Consider the following 18980-nt stretch of genomic DNA (forward strand, 5'->3'; position numbering starts at 1 on the left):
AGGGAATACCTGGTTTAAAAAGAGAGATATACATAAGCATACATATGTAAGTAGGAGAGATGGCCAGAGGGGCGTTATTGGATTACGTGTTAATTGATAGGCACGCAAAAGAGAGACTTTTGGATGTTAATGTGCTGAGAGGTGCAACTGGAGGGATGTCTGATCATTATCTTGTGGAGGCGAAGGTGAAGCTTTGTAGAGGTTTTCAGAAAAGAAGAATGTTGGGGTGAATAGAGTGGTGAGAGTAAGTGAGCTTGGGAAGGAGACTTGTGTGAGGAAGTACCAAGAGAGATTGAGTACAGAATGGAAAGAAGTAAGAACAAAGGAGGTAAGTGGAGTGGGGGAGGAATGGGATGCATTTAGGGAAGTAGTGATGGCTTGCGCAAAAGATGCATGTGGCATGAGAAGCGTGGGAGGTGGGCAGATGAGAAAGGGTAGTGAGTGGTGAGATGAAGAAGTAAGATATTTAGTGAAAGAGAAGAGAGAGGCATTTGAACGATTTTTGCAGGGAAATAATGCAAATGACTGGGAGATGTATAAAAGAAAAATGCAGGAGGTCAAGAGAAAGGTGCAAGAGGTGAAAAAGAAGGCAAATGAGAGTTGGGGTGAGAGAGCATCATTAAATGTTAGGGAGAATAAAAAGATGTTTTGGAAGGAGGTAAATAAAGTGTGTAAGACAAGGGAACAAATGGGAACTTCAGTGAAGGGGGCTAATGGGGAGGTGATAACAAGTAGTGGTGATGTGAGAAGGAGATGGAGTGAATATTTTGAAGGTTTGTTGAATGTGTTTGATGATAGAGTGGCAGATATAGGGTGTTTTGGTCGAGGTGGTGTGCAAAGTAAGAGGGTTAGGGAAAATGATTTGGTAAACAGAGAAGAGGTAGTAAAAGCTTTGCGGAAGATGAAAGCCGGCTAGGCAGCGGGTTTGGATGGTATTGCAGTGGAATTTATCAAAAAAGGGGGTGACTGTATTGTTGACTGGTTGGTAAGGTTATTTAATGTATGTATGATTCATGGTGAGGTGCCTGAGGATTGGCGGAATGCTTGCATAGTGCCATTGTACAAAGGCAAAGGGGATAAAAGTGAGTGCTCAAAATACAGAGGTATAAGTTTGTTGAGTATTCCTGGGAAATTATATGGGAGGTATTGATTGAGAGGGTGAAGGCATGCACAGAGCATCAGATTGGGGAAGAGCAGTGTAGTTTCAGAAGTGGTAGAGGATGTGTGGACCAGGTGTTTGCTTTGAAGAATGTATGTGAGAAATACTTAGAAAAGCAAATGGATTTGTATGTAGCATTCATGGATCTGGAGAAGGCATATGATAGAGTTGATAGAGATGCTCTGTGGAAGGTATTCAGAATTTATGGTGTGGGAGGCAAGTTGTTAGAAGCAGTCAAGTTTTTATTTATGATGTAAGACATGTGTATGTGTAGGAAGAGAGGAAAGTGATTGGTTCTCAGTGAATGTTCATTTGTGGCAGGGGTGTGTGATGTCTCCATGGATGTTTAATTTGTTTATGGATGGGGATGTTAGGGAGGTGAATGCAAGAGCTTTGGAAAGAGGGGTAAGTATTCAGTCTGTTGTGGATGAGACAGCTTGGGAAGTGAGTCGGTTGTTGTTTGCTGATGATACAGCGCTGGTGGCTGATTCAGGTGAAAAACTGCAGAAACTGGTGACTGACTTAGGTAAAGTGTGTGAAAGAAGAAAGCTGAGAGTAAATGTGAATAAGAGTAAGGATATTAAGTACAGTAGGGTTGAGGGACAAGTCAATTGGGAGGTAAGTTTGAATGGAGAAAAACTGGAGGAAGAGAAGTGTTTTAGATATCTGGGAGTGGATTTGGCAGCGGATGGAACCATGGAAGCGGAAGTGAATCATAGGGTGGGGAAGAGGGCGAAAGTTCTGGAAGCATTGAAGAATGTGTGGAAGTCGAGAACATTACCTTGGAAAGCAAAAATGGGTATGTTTGAAGGAATAGTGGTTCCAACAATGTTATATGGTTGTGAGGCGTGGGCTATAGATAGAGTTGTGCAGAGGAGGGTGAATGTGCTGGAAATGAGATGTCTGAGGACATTATGTGGTGTGAAGTGGTTTGATCAAGTAAGTAATGAAAGGGTAAGAGAGATGTGTGGTAATAAAAAGAGTGTGGTTGAGAGAGCAGAAGACGGTGTTTTGATATAGTTTGGTCACATGGAGAGAATGAGTGAGGAAAGATTGACAAAGAGGATATATATGTCAGAGGTGGAGGGAACGAGGAGAAGTGGGAGACCAAATTGGAGGTGGAAAGATGGAGTGAAAAAGATTTTGAGTGATCAAGGCCTGAACATGCAGGAGGGTGAAAGGCGTGCAAGGAATAGAGTGAATTGGAACACTGTGGTATACTGGGGTTGACGTGCAGTCAATGGATTGAACCAGGGCATGTGAAGCGTCTGCAGTAAACCATGGAAAGTTTTGTGGGGCCTGGATGTGGAAAGGGAGCTGTGGTTTCGGTGCATTATACATGACAGCTAGAGACTGAGTGTGAACGAATGTGGCCTTTGTTGTCTTTTCCTAGCACTACCTTGCACACATGCGGGGGGAGGGGGTTGTCATTTCATGTGTGGTGGGGTGGCAACGGAAATGAATAAGAGAAAACAGTATGAATTATGTACATGTGCATGTATGGATATGTCTGTGTGTATATGTATGTATACGTTGAGATGTATAAGTATGTGTATGTGTAGACGTATATATATTTTTTTTTTTTTGCTTTGTCGCTGTCTCCCGCGTTTGCGAGGTAGCGCAAGGAAACAGACGAAAGAAATGGCCCAACCCACCCCCATACACATGTATATACATACGTCCACACACGCAAATATACATACCTACACAGCTTTCCACGGTTTACCCCAGACGCTTCACATGCCCTGATTCAATCCACTGACAGCACGTCAACCCCGGTATACCACATCGCTCCAATTCACTCTATTCCTTACCCTCCTTTCACCCTCCTGCATGTTCAGGCCCCGATCACACAAAATCTTTTTCACTCCATCTTTCCACCTCCAATTTGGTCTCCCTCTTCTCCTCGTTCCCTCCACCTCCGACACATATATCCTCTTGGTCAATCTTTCCTCACTCATTCTCTCCATGTGCCGAAACCATTTCAAAACACCCTCTTCTGCTCTCTCAACCACGCTCTTTTTATTTCCACACATCTCTCTTACCCTTACGTTACTTACTCGATCAAACCACCTCACACCACACATTGTCCTCAAACATCTCATTTCCAGCACATCCATCCTCCTGCACACAGCTCTATCCATAGCCCACGCCTCGCAACCATACAACATTGTTGGAACCACCATTTCTTCAAACATACCCCTTTTTGCTTTCCGAGACAATGTTCTCGACTTCCACACATTCTTCAAGGCTCCCAGAATTTTCGCCCCCTCCCCCACCATATGATCCACTTCCGCTTCCATGGTTCCATCCACTGCCAGATCCACTCCCAGATATCTAAAACACTTTACTTCCTCCAGTTTTTCTCCATTCAAATTCAACTCCCAATTGACTTGACCCTCAACCCTACTGTACCTAATAACCTTGCTCTTATTCACATTTACTCTTAACTTTCTTCTTTCACACACTTTACCAAACTCAGTCACCAGCTTCTGCAGTTTCTCACATGAATCAGCCACCAGCGCTGTATCATCAGCGAACAACAACTGACTCACTTCCCAAGCTCTCTCATCCCCAACAGACTTCATACTTGCCCCTCTTTCCAAAACTCTTGCATTCACCTCCCTAACAACCCCATCCATAAACAAATTAAACAACCATGGAGACATCACACACCCCTGCCGCAAACCTACATTCACTGAGAACCAATCACTTTCCTCTCTTCCTACACATACACTTGCCTTACATCCTCGATAAAAACTTTTCACTGTTTTTAACAACTTGCCTCCCACACCATATATTCTTAATACCTTCCACAGAGCATCTCTATCAACTCTATCATATGCCTTCTCCAGATCCATAAATGCTACATACAAATCCATTTGCTTTTCTAAGTATTTCTCACATACATTCTTCAAAGCAAACACCTGATCCACACATCCTCTACCACTTCTGAAACCACACTGCTCTTCCCCAATCTGATGCTCTGTACATGCCTTCACCCTCTCAATCAATACCCTCCCATATAATTTACCAGGAATACTCAACAAACTTATACCTCTGTAATTTGAGCACTCACTCTTATCCCCTTTGCCTTTGTACAATGGCACTATGCACGCATTCCGCCAATCCTCAGGCACCTCACCATGAGTCATACATACATTAAATAACCTTACCAACCAGTCAACAATACAGTCACCCCCTTTTTTAATAAATTCCACTGCAATACCATCCAATCCTGCTGCCTTGCCGGCTTTCATCTTCCGCAAAGCTTTTACTACCTCTTCTCTGTTTACCAAATCATTTTCCCTAACCCTCTCACTTTGCACACCACCTCAACCAAAACACCCTATATCTGCCACTCTATCATCAAACACATTCAACAAACCTTCAAAATATTCACTCCATCTCCTTCTCACATCACCACTACTTGTTATCACCTCCCCATTTGCGCCCTTCACTGAAGTTCCCATTTGCTCCCTTGTCTTACGCACTTTATTTACCTCCTTCCAGAACATCTTTTTATCCTCCCTAAAATTTAATGATACTCTCTCACCCCAACTCTCATTTGCCCTTTTTTCACCTCTTGCACCTTTCTCTTGACCTTCTGTCTCTTTCTTTTATACATCTCCCACTCAATTGCATTTTTTCCCTGCAAAAATCATCCAAATGCCTCTCTCTTCTCTTTCACTAATACTCTTACTTCTTCATCCCACCACTCACTACCCTTTCTAATCAACCCACCTCCCACTCTTCTCATGCCACAAGCATCTTTTGCGCAATCCATCACTGATTCCCTAAATACATCCCATTCCTCCCCCACTTCCCTTACTTCAATTGTTCTCACCTTTTTCCATTCTGTACTCAGTCTCTCCTGGTACTTCCTCACACAAGTCTCCTTCCCAAGCTCACTTACTCTCACCACCCTCTTCACCCCAACATATGTATGCGGATGGGTTGGGCCATTTTTTCGTCTGTTTCCTTGCACTACCTCGCTAATGCGGGAGACAGCAACAAAGTATAATAAATAATAGATATTTTTGCATTTAAGCTTGAGTTTCATGGTTGTTGATTATATAAGTTTATTTCCTAATGCATTGTATAAGAAGTTGGAGAAAAAAAGGAGTTAAACAGTAAATTACTATACATAATGACTTTCATTTTCCCTTAATAACTGAAATCTTTGGAAGACACCCTAAAATCTAATTGAAAAATGAAAAGGTTAAGACTTGTTAAACTTATGCTATACACATCAGTACTTTAAATTCTTTACATTACATGTACCTCAGTTTTCTGTTTTCCAATGAAATCCGGTGAAGCTTCTGCATATCTTATACTTACTGGATTAAACTCATAGCAGTTTTTGAAGATCAAACGAATGTCACGTACAAAGTCCTCTAAGGCCTCATACTGATCAGAGCTGCCTGGTGCAAGTTTCCTCTTGACAATCTCAAGAGCTATGGGATGTTTGATCACTTCATAGTATTCTGTTAACTGTTGGAAAAATAGAGGTAAAAATCAAAATCACATACAACCCTATAAGGAACATTATATACATAGTTTTCATATAAATAACTTGGTAAATCCGTATAAGTATTCACACAATATATGGAAACTTTTCTTCTTTTTCATGCTTGTCCACTGTTTCCTGCATTAGCAAGGACACATTATAAGCAGACAAAAAGGGCCACATTCACTTACATCCATTATTTAGCTGCAGTGTGCAATGCACAGACACCACAACCCCATATACACAACCAGGTCCCATAGATCTTTCCGTGGTTTTCTCCTGCTGCTTCACATGCACTGGTTCAGTTCATTAATAGGATGTCACCCCGTGTACACAACATCACTCTAATTCTCTACCCTCTGCATGCCTTTCATCCCACAGAATGTTTGGCCCTGACCACTCAAAATAATTTTCACTATACTGAGTGGGATCAAATGTGGCCATTTTTGTCTGTTCTCCTAGCGTTACCTTGCTGAAGCAGGGGGTAACAACTGCTGTTTCCTGTGAGGAGGGGTAGTGCCAGAGATGGATGAAGGCAAGCAAGTATGAATAGCTACATGCATATATATGTATATGTCTGCGTATGTGTATGTATATGCATGTATATGTTGATATGTATATATATTTTTTTTTTCATACTATTCGCCATTTCCCGCGGTAGCGAGGTAGCTTTAGGAACAGAGGACTGAGCCTTTGAGGGAAATCCCCACTTGGCCCCCGTCTCTGTTCCTTCCTTTGGAAAATCAAAAATGAGAGGGGAGTATTTCCAGCCCCCCACTCCCTTCCCTTTTAGTCGCCTTTTACGACACGCAGGGAATACATGGGAAGTATTCTTTCTCCCCTATCCCCAGGGATATGTATATATACATGTATATAAGTGGATGGGCCATTCTTCGTCTGTTTCCTGGCATTACCTCGCTGATGCGTAAAACAGCGATTACATAAAATAAATATAATATACACTTTTGGAACAAAAAATGTTTTTGAAGGAAGTTAATAGTGTGAGGGGAACAAAGAACAAATGAGAGCATCAGTGAGAGTAGCAGATGGGAAGAGGTAACAGCCAAAGAAAAGGTAAAGAGGAGATGGAGTAAAAGTTCTGAAGGACTGTTGAAAGTGTTAGATGATATGGTGGACGGTGTGGGAAGTGTAGATATACAAAGCGGGAGCCATGGCAAATGATTTGGTGAAAAGAGACGAAGTGGTGAAAGCCTTTCCTAAGATAAACTATGGCAAAGCATGTGTAGTGGAGGGAATTGCAGATGCATTTCTCAACATGAGGGAAACAATGCTGCTGTTTAGCTAGTTGAGATTTTCAATGTCCACATGGCTCAAGGTGAGGTGCCTGAGGACTAGTGGAATGCATGCTTTGCAACAATAAATACCTGCTAAGTAGCATCGGGAAGTGGTGATTGAAAGATAGTAGCATTTTCATGGGATCACATTTAAGGATGATTAATGTGGCTCCTAAGTGGTGAAGGATGCCTGGACAAAGTGTTTGTCTTAAAGAGAACATGTGAGAAATACTTAAGGAAAGAGAGGATTTTCTATGTAGCATTTATGGACCTGAAGAAAACGTAAGATAGGGTTGATTGAGATGCTTTGTAGAAGGTGCAAGGAATATTACGTGGGGAGGAAAGCTACCTAAAGATATGAGGGGTTTTTTTATATAGAGAAGGCAGGGAGGAGTGCAAGTGGTTCCAAGCAAAGGCGGTACAGTGTCAAGAAAGTGCAACATCATGGCAGTTCAATCTATTAATGGATGGGGTAGTGAGGGAGGCAAATCTCAAGGGTCTTGGAGAGGGTGCCTACCTACTCATAAGATTCTGTCATGATGGCACAACTAGTGTGTGGTACTCACAGAACCACCTGCTTGCTTGGTAACAATGTTCCTCTTAACCACCAATCACAGATCTTGCTAGTTGTATAAAGCTATTTTTCCCAACTGCTACTCCTCTAGCAGTTATGATTGAATTTCATTCATTACTGACTCCAACCAAGAGGCTAGTCTTCTCTATGTTTCTGTCGTAACTCCAAGGAAAATTTCAATGGTCTCCTGGTAATTCATTAAATAAGCATTACAGCTTTCTTGCTGAGCATTCACATATTTCTGTCTGGTGCTAATATAATTCCAGGTATCACATTTGATCGGATGATTCTGTATCTACCTTGCTGAGCTGCTCTCTGGTGAACGATGTTGCTCTCTTAACCTTCTAATTTGTTTCAAGGAATGTAGTATATTATCATATATCTTTTTCCATATCTTTGCAAATGATGGAATTCAAATTCTTTTAATCTTTAGTGGTACTTCATGTGTTCTAGCCTACTCACTGTAAGTTATTTTCTATATGAACACATTATTTCTCTTTCAGCATCTATTTCCTCTAACAGTTTAACTTCATCTTGGATTGTTGCATATCTTAGTTTTCCTTTAATTCTCTTTTCTATTCATCCACTGGTTTCTATCTCTTGGTATTTTTTCTCATAATTACATTTTCTTCTGCATGGCATAAATTCTGTTATCAATTTCTATACAGGTAGAAGAAAACAATTTTGTTTTTCCACTGATGCAACTGAGAACTTATTCTAAACTGTGTTATCTACCAAAATATTAATTTGTTCCATTATATTTTGTCAGAGAAGACAGTAAAGTTGTTTTCAAATACCTATGGCTTTTCTTTATTTCAATCTTACTGTCTTCATGTAATTCTACTTTATAATTTGTAAGGGTGGGTCTATAGCAGGATGAGGGTTGGGGGCCTAGGAAGAGAGTCATTTGTTGTTAGCTGATGACACAGCTCAATTGAGAAATTAAATAGGTTGGCATCTGAGTTTGGGTCTAAGCATTAAAGGAGGAGGCAGAGTAAATGTAAATGAAAATAAGGATATGAGGTTTAGGAAGGAGGAGAACAGGATGCTTTGAGAGTGAGTTTAATAGGAAAGATCCTAGATAAGGGGAACATTTTTAATATCTGGCATTGGCCACATCAGATGGAACAATGGGAGTTTAAGTGAATCATATGGGATGGGTGAAGGGGCAAAGGTCCTAGGTGCAAGGAGAAGTGTATTAAGGGAGATCACTGCCTGTGAAAGCAAAGATCGGTATGATTGCTGGTACAGTAATCCTTTATCCCTGGGGATAGGGGAGAAAGAATACTTCCCACATATTCCCTGCGTATCGTAGAAGGCAACTAAAAGGGGAGGGAGCGGGGGGCTGGAAATCCTCCCCTCTTGTTTTTTTTTTTCCCAAAAGAAAGAACAGAGAAGGGGGCCAGGTGAGGATATTCCCTCAGAGGCCCAGTCCTCTGTTCTTAACGCTACCTTGCTAATGCGGGAAATGGCGAATAGTTTGAAAAAGAAAGAAGTAATCCTAAAGGGGCTGTGTGGGTACAAGCTGTGAGCTCTGAATGCAAAAGAATGGAAGAGGGTGGATGTGTTGGAAATCAAATTCTTGAGGACAAAATGTGGAGTAATTAGGATTGATCATACAAGGAATGACACTGTATGAGAGGTGTGGTAGAAAGATGAGTATGACTAAGACAACTAAACAGATGTGCTGAAAAGTTCTGAACATTTGGAGAGCATAAGCAAAGATAAACCATTGAAATGGAGAGACATGTCAGAAGCATAGGGAGCAAGGTGGTATAGAAAGACAGAGTTAGAAAGATGGAGTGAAAGAAGCTTTGAGTTACTGGGGCCCATACTTTGATGGTGAAGCACGCAAGGAATAGAATGAATTGGAGCAATGTGGCAAATAAAGGACAGCATGTCAGTATGCCCGAACTAGGGTGTGTGAAATGGTCAGGGGAAACAACAGCAAGATCTATGGGGCTTGGCTGACTAAAGGCTCTGGTTTCAGTGCATCATACATGACAGATAAAGAGTAAATGTGAGCCAATGACGTAATTCTTCATTTGTTTCTGGTGCTAACTTACTATGCAGGAAATGATGAGAAAGTACGAAAAAAATAATTCAAATCATAATCTGATAGCTATGTTAAATTTCACTGTGTCACCCTTAAGTTTTACAGTTTGTTTACAGGCATTTGCCTCAAAGTTGTTTTACAGTTATAACATATCCTATATATCTGTTTGGGTGAGCTATAGATAATTCTGGAAGAGGATATACATAACAGTGGCTTTGAAACATGGCTTTGTTTGTTCAAAAGTTTACATTGTAAATGTGCCCACTTCTGATGTCTTTCACTGCTTCAGATTTGTTTGGGTGTGTTCCAAACTGCTGGTAATTTACATGTCATATGGGCTACCATATGCCTTTACATATTCTAGTACACTATTCATGGAGAGAATTTAAACATATCTATCCTCTTGCCTGATGTGCTTGATTTTACATGGTGTCCTCCTTTTTCTTTTATTCAGACAATTTCTTCACATCCTGCAACCATACAAGGGGAGATCCATGGTGTACTTCCTGCCATAAAGAAAGCATTCAAAAGCTTTCCTCCATGCCTTTTCTAACAATTTCTTTACTCTAAATATCTCTCACATCCACATATTCAAATTCTTTTAGCTCAACCATACTAGGTCATCATACTCTGCTCTTCCAACTCTTTTATCCAGCTGGATCTAAAAAAAATTAAGGACTTTTATCCATACACTACAAATGCGACAAGCAATTCATCAAGCAAGGCTTTTGCATATTCTGCATCACATTCTTCTCACTCATATGGGCTCTCTAAACAGCTTCAGTTCTTGTGCATCACATGACTCTTCTCCTGGCTTCAGCTTTCCCATTACCATCCATACTGACCATTGGTCCTAAATACCTAAGCTCAGAGCTAACTTTTAATTCTTCTCCATTCAAACTGATATCATGCTAAAAGACTAATACATACTAACTCCTGCCTACAGAGAAATGCATCCAATATAGGATAATGGCATATGTCAATGATTCTGATACCTAAAAGGGTAATCAGAATAATAATTTTTATGTTACTGACACTTACCTCCCTATCAACTAACTCTCGGAAAGGTTGTGATGCTTCATAATTACAGTAGAGCTCCAGCAATATTCTCTGACATATCTTTATGTCTCGTGATGTTAGTCCTACTCTTCGTTTTGATTTGTCACTGGAATCATACAGCTCTAGACTATCCAGGTCTGTACAGAGCATGCACTGCCATTTTTCATGCTCGGTGGGGAGGTGTGTAAGTGTTGGAATGTGGCAATGCACATGGAATACCTAAAAGGAAAAGAATGACGTTAGCGGCAATAATAAGGAAAAATCCATTCAAGGATTTATTCTGAAAACGCATATTCAATTCTGGTTAATCTACATTATTTCTCCTTATGATATTCTTTTGTAATTGAATATTCTTCAAGCCAACTGTCTACTAGTTCAATAAAAATAAAAGTCTGTATTCTCAGTATTTCAGCTTTATTTCCTTAAAAAAAAAAAAAAAAAAAAAAAAAAAAAAAAAAATCAGACATCCATTATGAAAAAATTCCATCACAAACTCCAAACAAAATAAATCTGGCTCTATCATATCTCATCTAACTTTTTACAAAGCATCAAAATATGAAATCCTTTGCATCTCCAGTAAAATCAACGTCAAAGTATAATGTCCTTCCAAGCAATACAAACTTTGCTTTTATCTGTTTTATTTACATAATTCCTATCTTATAAGATGTTCCAATTCAATCTAATATCTTTTGTTTGAGTACAGTCTCCTCATAAATCTTATCACTTATGGTGGGGTTATAGTATCTCTGGTGGCAAGGTACAGTCTTATTAGTCAGATGACAAGATCTGTCACCTAAATTACCAAGTGGTATTGAGAATGGAAAGATGCACCTTTTGCTCACTGTGCTAGTGTTTAGTAATATCTATTTATCATACTTAATCGCCATCTCCGGCGTTAGCAAGGTAGCGCAAGGAAATAGACGAGGAATAGCCCAACCCATCCACATACACATGTATATACATAAACACCCACACACATACATACATACATACATACATACATACATACATTTCACCTATCCCTGGCGATAGGGGAGAAAGAACACTTCCCATGCATTCCCTGCGTGAAAATGTAAATTTTATGAAGAAAAAATATTCAATCTTATTTATATTCATTGATTATACATAATCGCTGTTTCTCGCATCAGAGAAATAGCGCCAGGAAACAGACTCATATACACATATATATACATAAATGCCCATATGCACACATATACATATCAACACATACATACACATACACAGATTTATACATATATACACATGTACATATTCATACTTGCTTGCCTTCATCCATTCCTGTCGCTACCCCGCCACAAAGGAAATAGTGCTGCTATCCCCCCAACTTCAGCGACTTAGTGCCAGGAAAACAGACAATAAAAGGCCACATTTGTTCACACCCAGTCTCTAGGTGTCATGTGCAATGCACCAAAACCACAGCTCCCTATCCACATCCAGGCCCTAGAGACTTTTCCATGGTTTACCCCAGACGCTTCACTTGCCCTGGTTCAGTCCACTGACAGTAGGTCAACCCCGGTATACCACTTCGTGCAATATATATAATCTATTTATTCTTAATCGGCATCTCCCGCGTCAGCAAGGTAGCAAAAGGAAACAGATGAGGAACGGTCCAAACCACCCACATACACATGTATATACATAAGCGCCCATACACACACATATACATACATTTCAACATACACATAAATATCCATACACAGACATGTATATATGCACACATGTACATATTCATACATGCACCCTTCATCCATTCCCACTGCCACCATGCCACACATGAAATAGCATACCCCCCCTCCAATGAGGTAGTGCCAGGAAACGACAAAAAAGGCCACATTCATTCACACTCACTCTCTAGCTGTCATGTGTAATGCACTGAAACCACAGCTCCCTTTTCACATCCAGGCCTTTCCATGGTTTACCCCAGACGCTTCACATGCCCTGGTTCAATCCACTGACAGCACGTTGACCCCGGTATACCACATTGTTCAATTCACGCTATTCCTTGCATGCCTTTCACCCTCCTCCATGTTTAGGCCCCAATAGCTCAAAACCTTTTTCACTCTATCCTTCCACCTCCTATTTTGCTCTCCTGCTTCTTTTTGTTCCCTCCACCTCTGACACATATATCCTCTCTGTCAATCTTTCCTCACTCATTCTCTCCATGCGTCCAAACCATTTCAACACACCCTCTTCTGCTCGCTCAACCACACTCTTTTTATTACCATACCTCTCTTTTTACCCTTTCATTACTTACTCGATCAAACCACCTCACACCACATACTGTCCTCAAACATTTCATTTCCAACACATCCACACTCCTCCGCACAACCCTATCTATAGCCCATGCCTCGCAACCATATAAAATTGTTGGAACCACTATTCCTTCAAACATATCCATGTTTGCTCTATGAGATAACATTCTTGCCTTCCACACATTCTTCAATGCTCTTAGAACCTCCACCCCCTCCCCCACCCAGTGACTCACTTCCGCTTCCATGATTCCATTCGCTGCTAAGTCCACTCCCAGATATCTAAACCACTCCACTTCCTCCAGTTTTTCTCCATTCAAACTTACCTCCCAATCAACTGTCCCTCAACCCTACTTAACTGAAGAAACTTACTCTTATTCACATTTACTCTTAACTTTCTCCTTTCACACACTTCTGAAGTTTCTCACTCAAATCAGCCACCACAGCTGTATCAAAGGCAAATAACAACTATATCTTTTCCCGGGCCCATTCATCCCCAACAGGCTGCATACTCACCCCTCTGTCCAAAACCCTTGCATTTACACCCCTGCTGCAGACCAACTTTCATTGGGAACCAATCACCCTCCTCTCTTCCTACTCATACACATTCCTTACATTCTTGATAAAAACTTTTCACTGTTTCTAGCAGCTTACCTCCCACATCATAAATTCTTTAAGACCTTCCACAAAGCATCTCTATCAACCTTATTATATGCCTTTTCCAGATCCATAAATGCTACATACAAATCCATCTATTTTTCTAAGTATTTCTCACATTCTTCAAAGCAAACACCTGATCCACACATCCTCTACCACTTCTGAAACCACACTGTTCCTCCCCAATCTGATGCTCTGTACATGTCTTTACCCTCCCATACAATTTCAGAAGTGGTAGAGGACGTGTGGATCAGGTGTTTGCTTTGAAGAATGTATGAGAAATACTTAGAAAAGCAAATGGATTTGTAAGTAGCATTTATGGATCTGGAGAAGGCATATGATATAGTTGATAGAGATGCTCTGTGGAAGGTATTACGAATATATGGTGTGGGAGACAAGTTGTTAGAAGCAGTGAAAAGTTTTTATCGAGGATGTAAGGCATGTGTACGTGTAGGAAGAGAGGAAAGTGATTGGTTCTCAGTGAATGTTGGTTTGCGGCAGGGGTGCGTGATGTCTCCATGGTTGTTTAATTTGTTTATGGATGAGGTTGTTAGGGAGGTGAATGCAAGTTTTGGAAAGAGTGGCAAGTATGCAGTCTGTTGTGGATGAGGGTGCTTGGGAAGTGAGTCAGTTGTTGTTCGCTGATAATACAGCGCTGGTGGCTGATTCGGGTGAGAAACTGCAGAAGCAGGTGACAGAGTTTGGTAAAGTGTGTGAAAGAAGAAAGCTGAGAGTAAATGTGAATAAGAGCAAGGTTATTAGGTACAGTAGGGTTGAGGGACAAGTCAATTGGGAGGTAAGTTTGAATGGAGAAAAACTGGAGGAAGTGAAGTATTTTAGATAACTGGGAATGGCTTTGCCAGCAGATGGAACCATGGACGCGGAAGTGAGTCAGAGGGTGGGGGAGGGGGCAAAAGTTCTGGGCCCGCTGAAGACATAGTGGAAGTTGAGAACATTATCTTGGAAAGCAAAAATTGGTATGTTTGAAGGAATAGAGGTTCCAACAATGATATATGGTTGCGAGGCGTGGGCTACAGATAGAGTTGTGCGGAGGAGGGTGGATGTGCTGGAAATGAGATGTTTGAGGACAATATGTGGTGTGAAGTGGTTTGATCAAGTAAGTAATGAATGGGTAAGAGGTATGTGTGGTAATAAAAAGAGTGTGATTGACAGAACAGAAGAGGGTGTTTTGAAATGGTTTGGTCACATGGAGAGAATGAGAGAGGAAAGATTGACAAAGAGGATATATGTGTCAGAGGAAGAGGGAACAAGGAGAAGTGGGAGACCAAATTGGAGGTGGAAGGATGGAGTGAAAAAGATTTTGAGTAATCAGGGCCTGAACATGCAGGAGGGTGAAAGGTGTGCAAGGAATAGAGTGAACTGGAATGATGTGGTATACTGGGGTCGATGTGCTGTCAAAGGATTGAACCAGGGCATGTGAAGCGTCTGGGGTAAACCATGGAAAGTTCTGTGGGGCCTGGATGTGGAAAGGGAGCTGTGGTTTCAGTGCATTATACATGACAGCTAGAGACAGAGTGTGATTGAATGTGGCCTTTGTTGTCTTTTCCTAGCGCTACCTTGTGCACATGCGGGGGGAGGGGGTTGTTATTTCATGTGTAGCGGGGTAAGGATGGGAATGAATAAAGGCAGAGTGTATGAATTATGTACATGTGTATATATGTATATGTTGAGATGTATAGGTATGTATGTTTGCGTGTGTGGATGTGTATGTATATACATGTGTATGTGGGTGGGTTGGGCCATTCTTTCGTCTGTTTCCCTGCGCTAACTCGCTAACGCGGGAGACAGCGACAAATTAAAATAAAAAATTAAAAAAAAAAGATGAAAATAAACTGCCTGAGGACAATTAGTGATATGAGCTGGACTAATCACATAGGAAATCATGGTGAAAGAAAAAGGTGTCATATGAATGAGAGAGCTACCTTGAAAGAGCTGAAATAGTTTGGAAATAGAGAGAATATGTGAAGATTGATTAACTTACAGGAACTGTGAGTCAGATCTGTAAGGGAAAAGGAGAGTAACTTGGCAACTAGCTCCCACAAAGAGATTATTGCCAAAAAAGCAATGCTAGGGTGTACTGCTCACTGCACAGTTTGCTTGCAGAATAATATTGTTTCTCTCTGCTATTACACTCATTATACAATTATTGAAAATTACTTTAACTAGCCTCCCCTCCTGTTATCAATTTTCTAAAAGAAGGAACAGGTGTCAGATATAGATGAATGAATAAATTGTGATGTAAATGAGAAGCACAGCAATGTGGCATTTGCAGGTATAACTGGGGGACCATGGGGTATTCAGTATTATGAATGGAAATGGTGAACAACTTATGGAGTTGTGTGCAACAAAAGGACTGGTGATTGGGAACACCTGATTTAAAAAGGGGGGACATACATAAATACACTTAGGTGAGTTAGAAAGATGGTCAGCCGGAATTACTAGATTACATACTAACTGACAGGCATGCAAAAGGGAGACGCTTGGATATGGATGTACTGATACAGGTAGTTGGTGGGATATCTGATCATTACCGGGCAGATTAGGGCAAAGGTTTGTTAAGGTTTTCGGAAAAGATGGAACAGTATGGTTAAGCAGAGTGGTGAGTGTAAGTGAACTTGGAAAAAGGACCTGTGAGAAGAAATAACAGGTGACTGAGAGTAAAATGGCAAGAGGTAACGGTAAGTGAGTGTGAGAAATGGGAGGTACTTAGGGAAGCAGTGCTGGCATGTGCACGAGATGCATGTGGCATGCGTCAAGTGGGAGGTAGTCAGATTAGAAAGGGTAGTGAGAGGTGAGATGATGAAATAAAATTGCTCATGAAAAATGAAAGAGAGGTTATGAGGCTACTTACAAGAAAGGAGTGCAAATGATAGGGAGATATAAGAGAAAGTGGGAGGAGATCAAAAGGATGGTGCAGGGGTTGGTGCAGGAGACCAAATGAGAGTTGGGGTGAGCAAGGATCAGTACTCTTAAGGGAGAATAAGCTGTTTTAAAAGATGTTTGTATAGTGTAAAAAAACTCTTACCATATATCATAACTGAAATGAGATGTGAAAGTAGTGATGAACTTCTCTTAAGATTATCTCTCTTTCTAAAAATGTACACCACTTTTGAAGTCTAATTTGAACATGGATTTATCGTGAGCATGGTTATGAATTTAAGCTCGTGCAGCATGAGATGGGATCACTGCCTGCATAGCAGAGACTGGGAAGCCCAGTTCTGCAAAATCAATCCTCACATAGTGTGCATACCTTAATGTAGTTGACTTATTCCATATAAACAGATTTGCTAAGGTTTTCGGAAAAGATGGAACAGTATGGGTAAGCAGAGTGGTGAGTGTAAGTGAACTTGGAAAAAGGACCTGTGAGAAGAAATAACAGGTGACTGAGAGTAAAATGGCAAGAGGTAACAGTGAGTGAGTGTGAGAAATGGGAGGTACTTCGGGAAGCAGTGCTGGCATGTGCACGAGATGCATGTGGCATGTGTCAAGTGGGAGGTAGTCAGATTAGAAAGGGTAGTGAGAGGTGAGACGATGAAATAAAATTGCTCATGAAAAATGAAAGAGAGGTTATGAGGCTACTTACAAGAAAGGAGTGCAAATGATAGGGAGATATAAGAGAAAGTGGGAGGAGATCAAAAGGATGGTGCAGGGGATGGTGCAGGAGACCAAATGAGAGTTGGGGTGAGCAAGGATCAGTACTCTTAAGGGAGAATAAGCTGTTTTAAAAGATGTTTGTATAGTGTGAAAAAAAAACTCTTACCATATATCATAACTGAAATGAGATGTGAAAGTAGTGATGAACTTCTCTTAAGATTATCTCTCTTTCTAAAAATGTACACCACTTTTGAAGTCTAATTTGAACATGGATTTATCGTGAGCATGGTTATGAATTTAAGCTCGTGCAGCATGAGATGGGATCACTGCCTGCATAGCAGAGACTGGGAAGCCCAGTTCTGCAAAATCAATCCTCACATAGTGTGCATACCTTAATATAGTTGACTTATTCCATATAAACAGAAATACAAGCCAATGATAATATATAGAGAGAGACTGATAATCAAACAGACATTTTAAGTTAGAAGTGTACTAATAAACTACCATTATCTTACCTGTGGTCTTCCCATTCTTAGGTTCAGATGGTACAGATGGTACAGAATCAACTGATCCAGTGTCAATTGTAAGGGCTGGTAAGCTGTCTTCACTATCATTAGTTAAATCGTCTCTCCTTTTCTGACTTCTATCATCACCTAAAATTTAAAATCTAGAATAAATATGTTATACCAAATACTGCCTAAATAACACAATCTTATGGAGTACTGCCTCACACTATAGCCCTAAATAGTGTGTGACAAACTGCTTTGCAGAAATGGCTACAGTAATTTCTAACCTATGTGGTAGGTTTATAATAGTATATCACTAAGTGCGTAAGACAAGGGAGCAAATGGGAACTTCAGTGAAGGGCGCAAATGGGGAGGTGATAACAAGTAGTGGTGATGTGAGAAGGAGATGGAGTAAGTATTTTGAAGGTTTGTTGAATGTGTTTGATGATAGAGTGGCAGATATAGGGTGTTTTGGTCGAGGTGGTGTGCAAAGTGAGAGGGTTAGGGAAAATGATTTGGTAAACAGAGAAGAGGTAGTGAAAGCTTTGCAGAAGATGAAAGCTGGCAAGGCAGCAGGATTGGATGGTATTGCAGTGGAATTTATTAAAAAAGGGGGTGACTGTATTGTTGACTGGTTGGTAAGGTTATTTAATGTATGTATGACTCATGGTGAGGTGCCTGAGGATTGGCGGAATGCGTGCATAGTGCCATTGTACAAAGGCAAAGGGGATAAGAGTGAGTGCTCAAATTACAGAGGTATAATTTTGTTGAGTATTCCTGGTAAATTATATGGGAGGGTATTGATTGAGAGGGTGAAGGCATGTACAGAGCATCAGATTGGGGAAGAGCAGTGTGGTTTCAGAAGTGGTAGAGGATGTGTGGATCAGGTGTTTGCTTTGAAGAATGTATGTGAGAAATACTTAGAAAAGCAAATGGATTTGTATGTAGCATTTATGGATCTGGAGAAGGCATATGATAGAGTTGATAGAGATGCTCTGTGGAAGGTATTAAGAATATATGGTGTGGGAGGAAAGTTGTTAGAAGCAGTGAAAAGTTTTTATCGAGGATGTAAGGCATGTGTACGTGTAGGAAGTGAGGAAAGTGATTGGTTCTCAGTGAATGTAGGTTTGCGGCAGGGGTGTGTGATGTCTCCATGGTTGTTTAATTTGTTTATGGATGGGGTTGTTAGGGAGGTAAATGCAAGAGTTTTGGAAAGAGGGGCAAGTATGAAGTCTGTTGGGGATGAGAGAGCTTGGGAAGTGAGTCAGTTGTTGTTCGC

General features: G+C 40.8%; 1 protein-coding gene across 1 annotated transcript in view; it reads right to left on the minus strand.

Annotated features, from left to right (window-relative positions):
- LOC139765144 (transcription intermediary factor 1-alpha-like) overlaps positions 1–18980 on the minus strand; it is a 142927-nt gene that overhangs the window by 22716 nt on the left and 101231 nt on the right. The window contains exons 11-14 of the mRNA XM_071692337.1: positions 17711–17848; positions 17523–17554; positions 10636–10872; positions 5501–5653 (exon numbers count right to left, since the gene is read on the minus strand). Of these exons, the coding sequence (XP_071548438.1) occupies positions 5501–5653; positions 10636–10872; positions 17523–17554; positions 17711–17848 (560 nt within the window). The remainder of the gene's footprint in view (positions 1–5500; positions 5654–10635; positions 10873–17522; positions 17555–17710; positions 17849–18980) is intronic.

This window comes from Panulirus ornatus, chromosome 53 (assembly GCF_036320965.1).
Source record: "Panulirus ornatus isolate Po-2019 chromosome 53, ASM3632096v1, whole genome shotgun sequence".
NCBI lineage: Eukaryota > Metazoa > Arthropoda > Malacostraca > Decapoda > Palinuridae > Panulirus > Panulirus ornatus.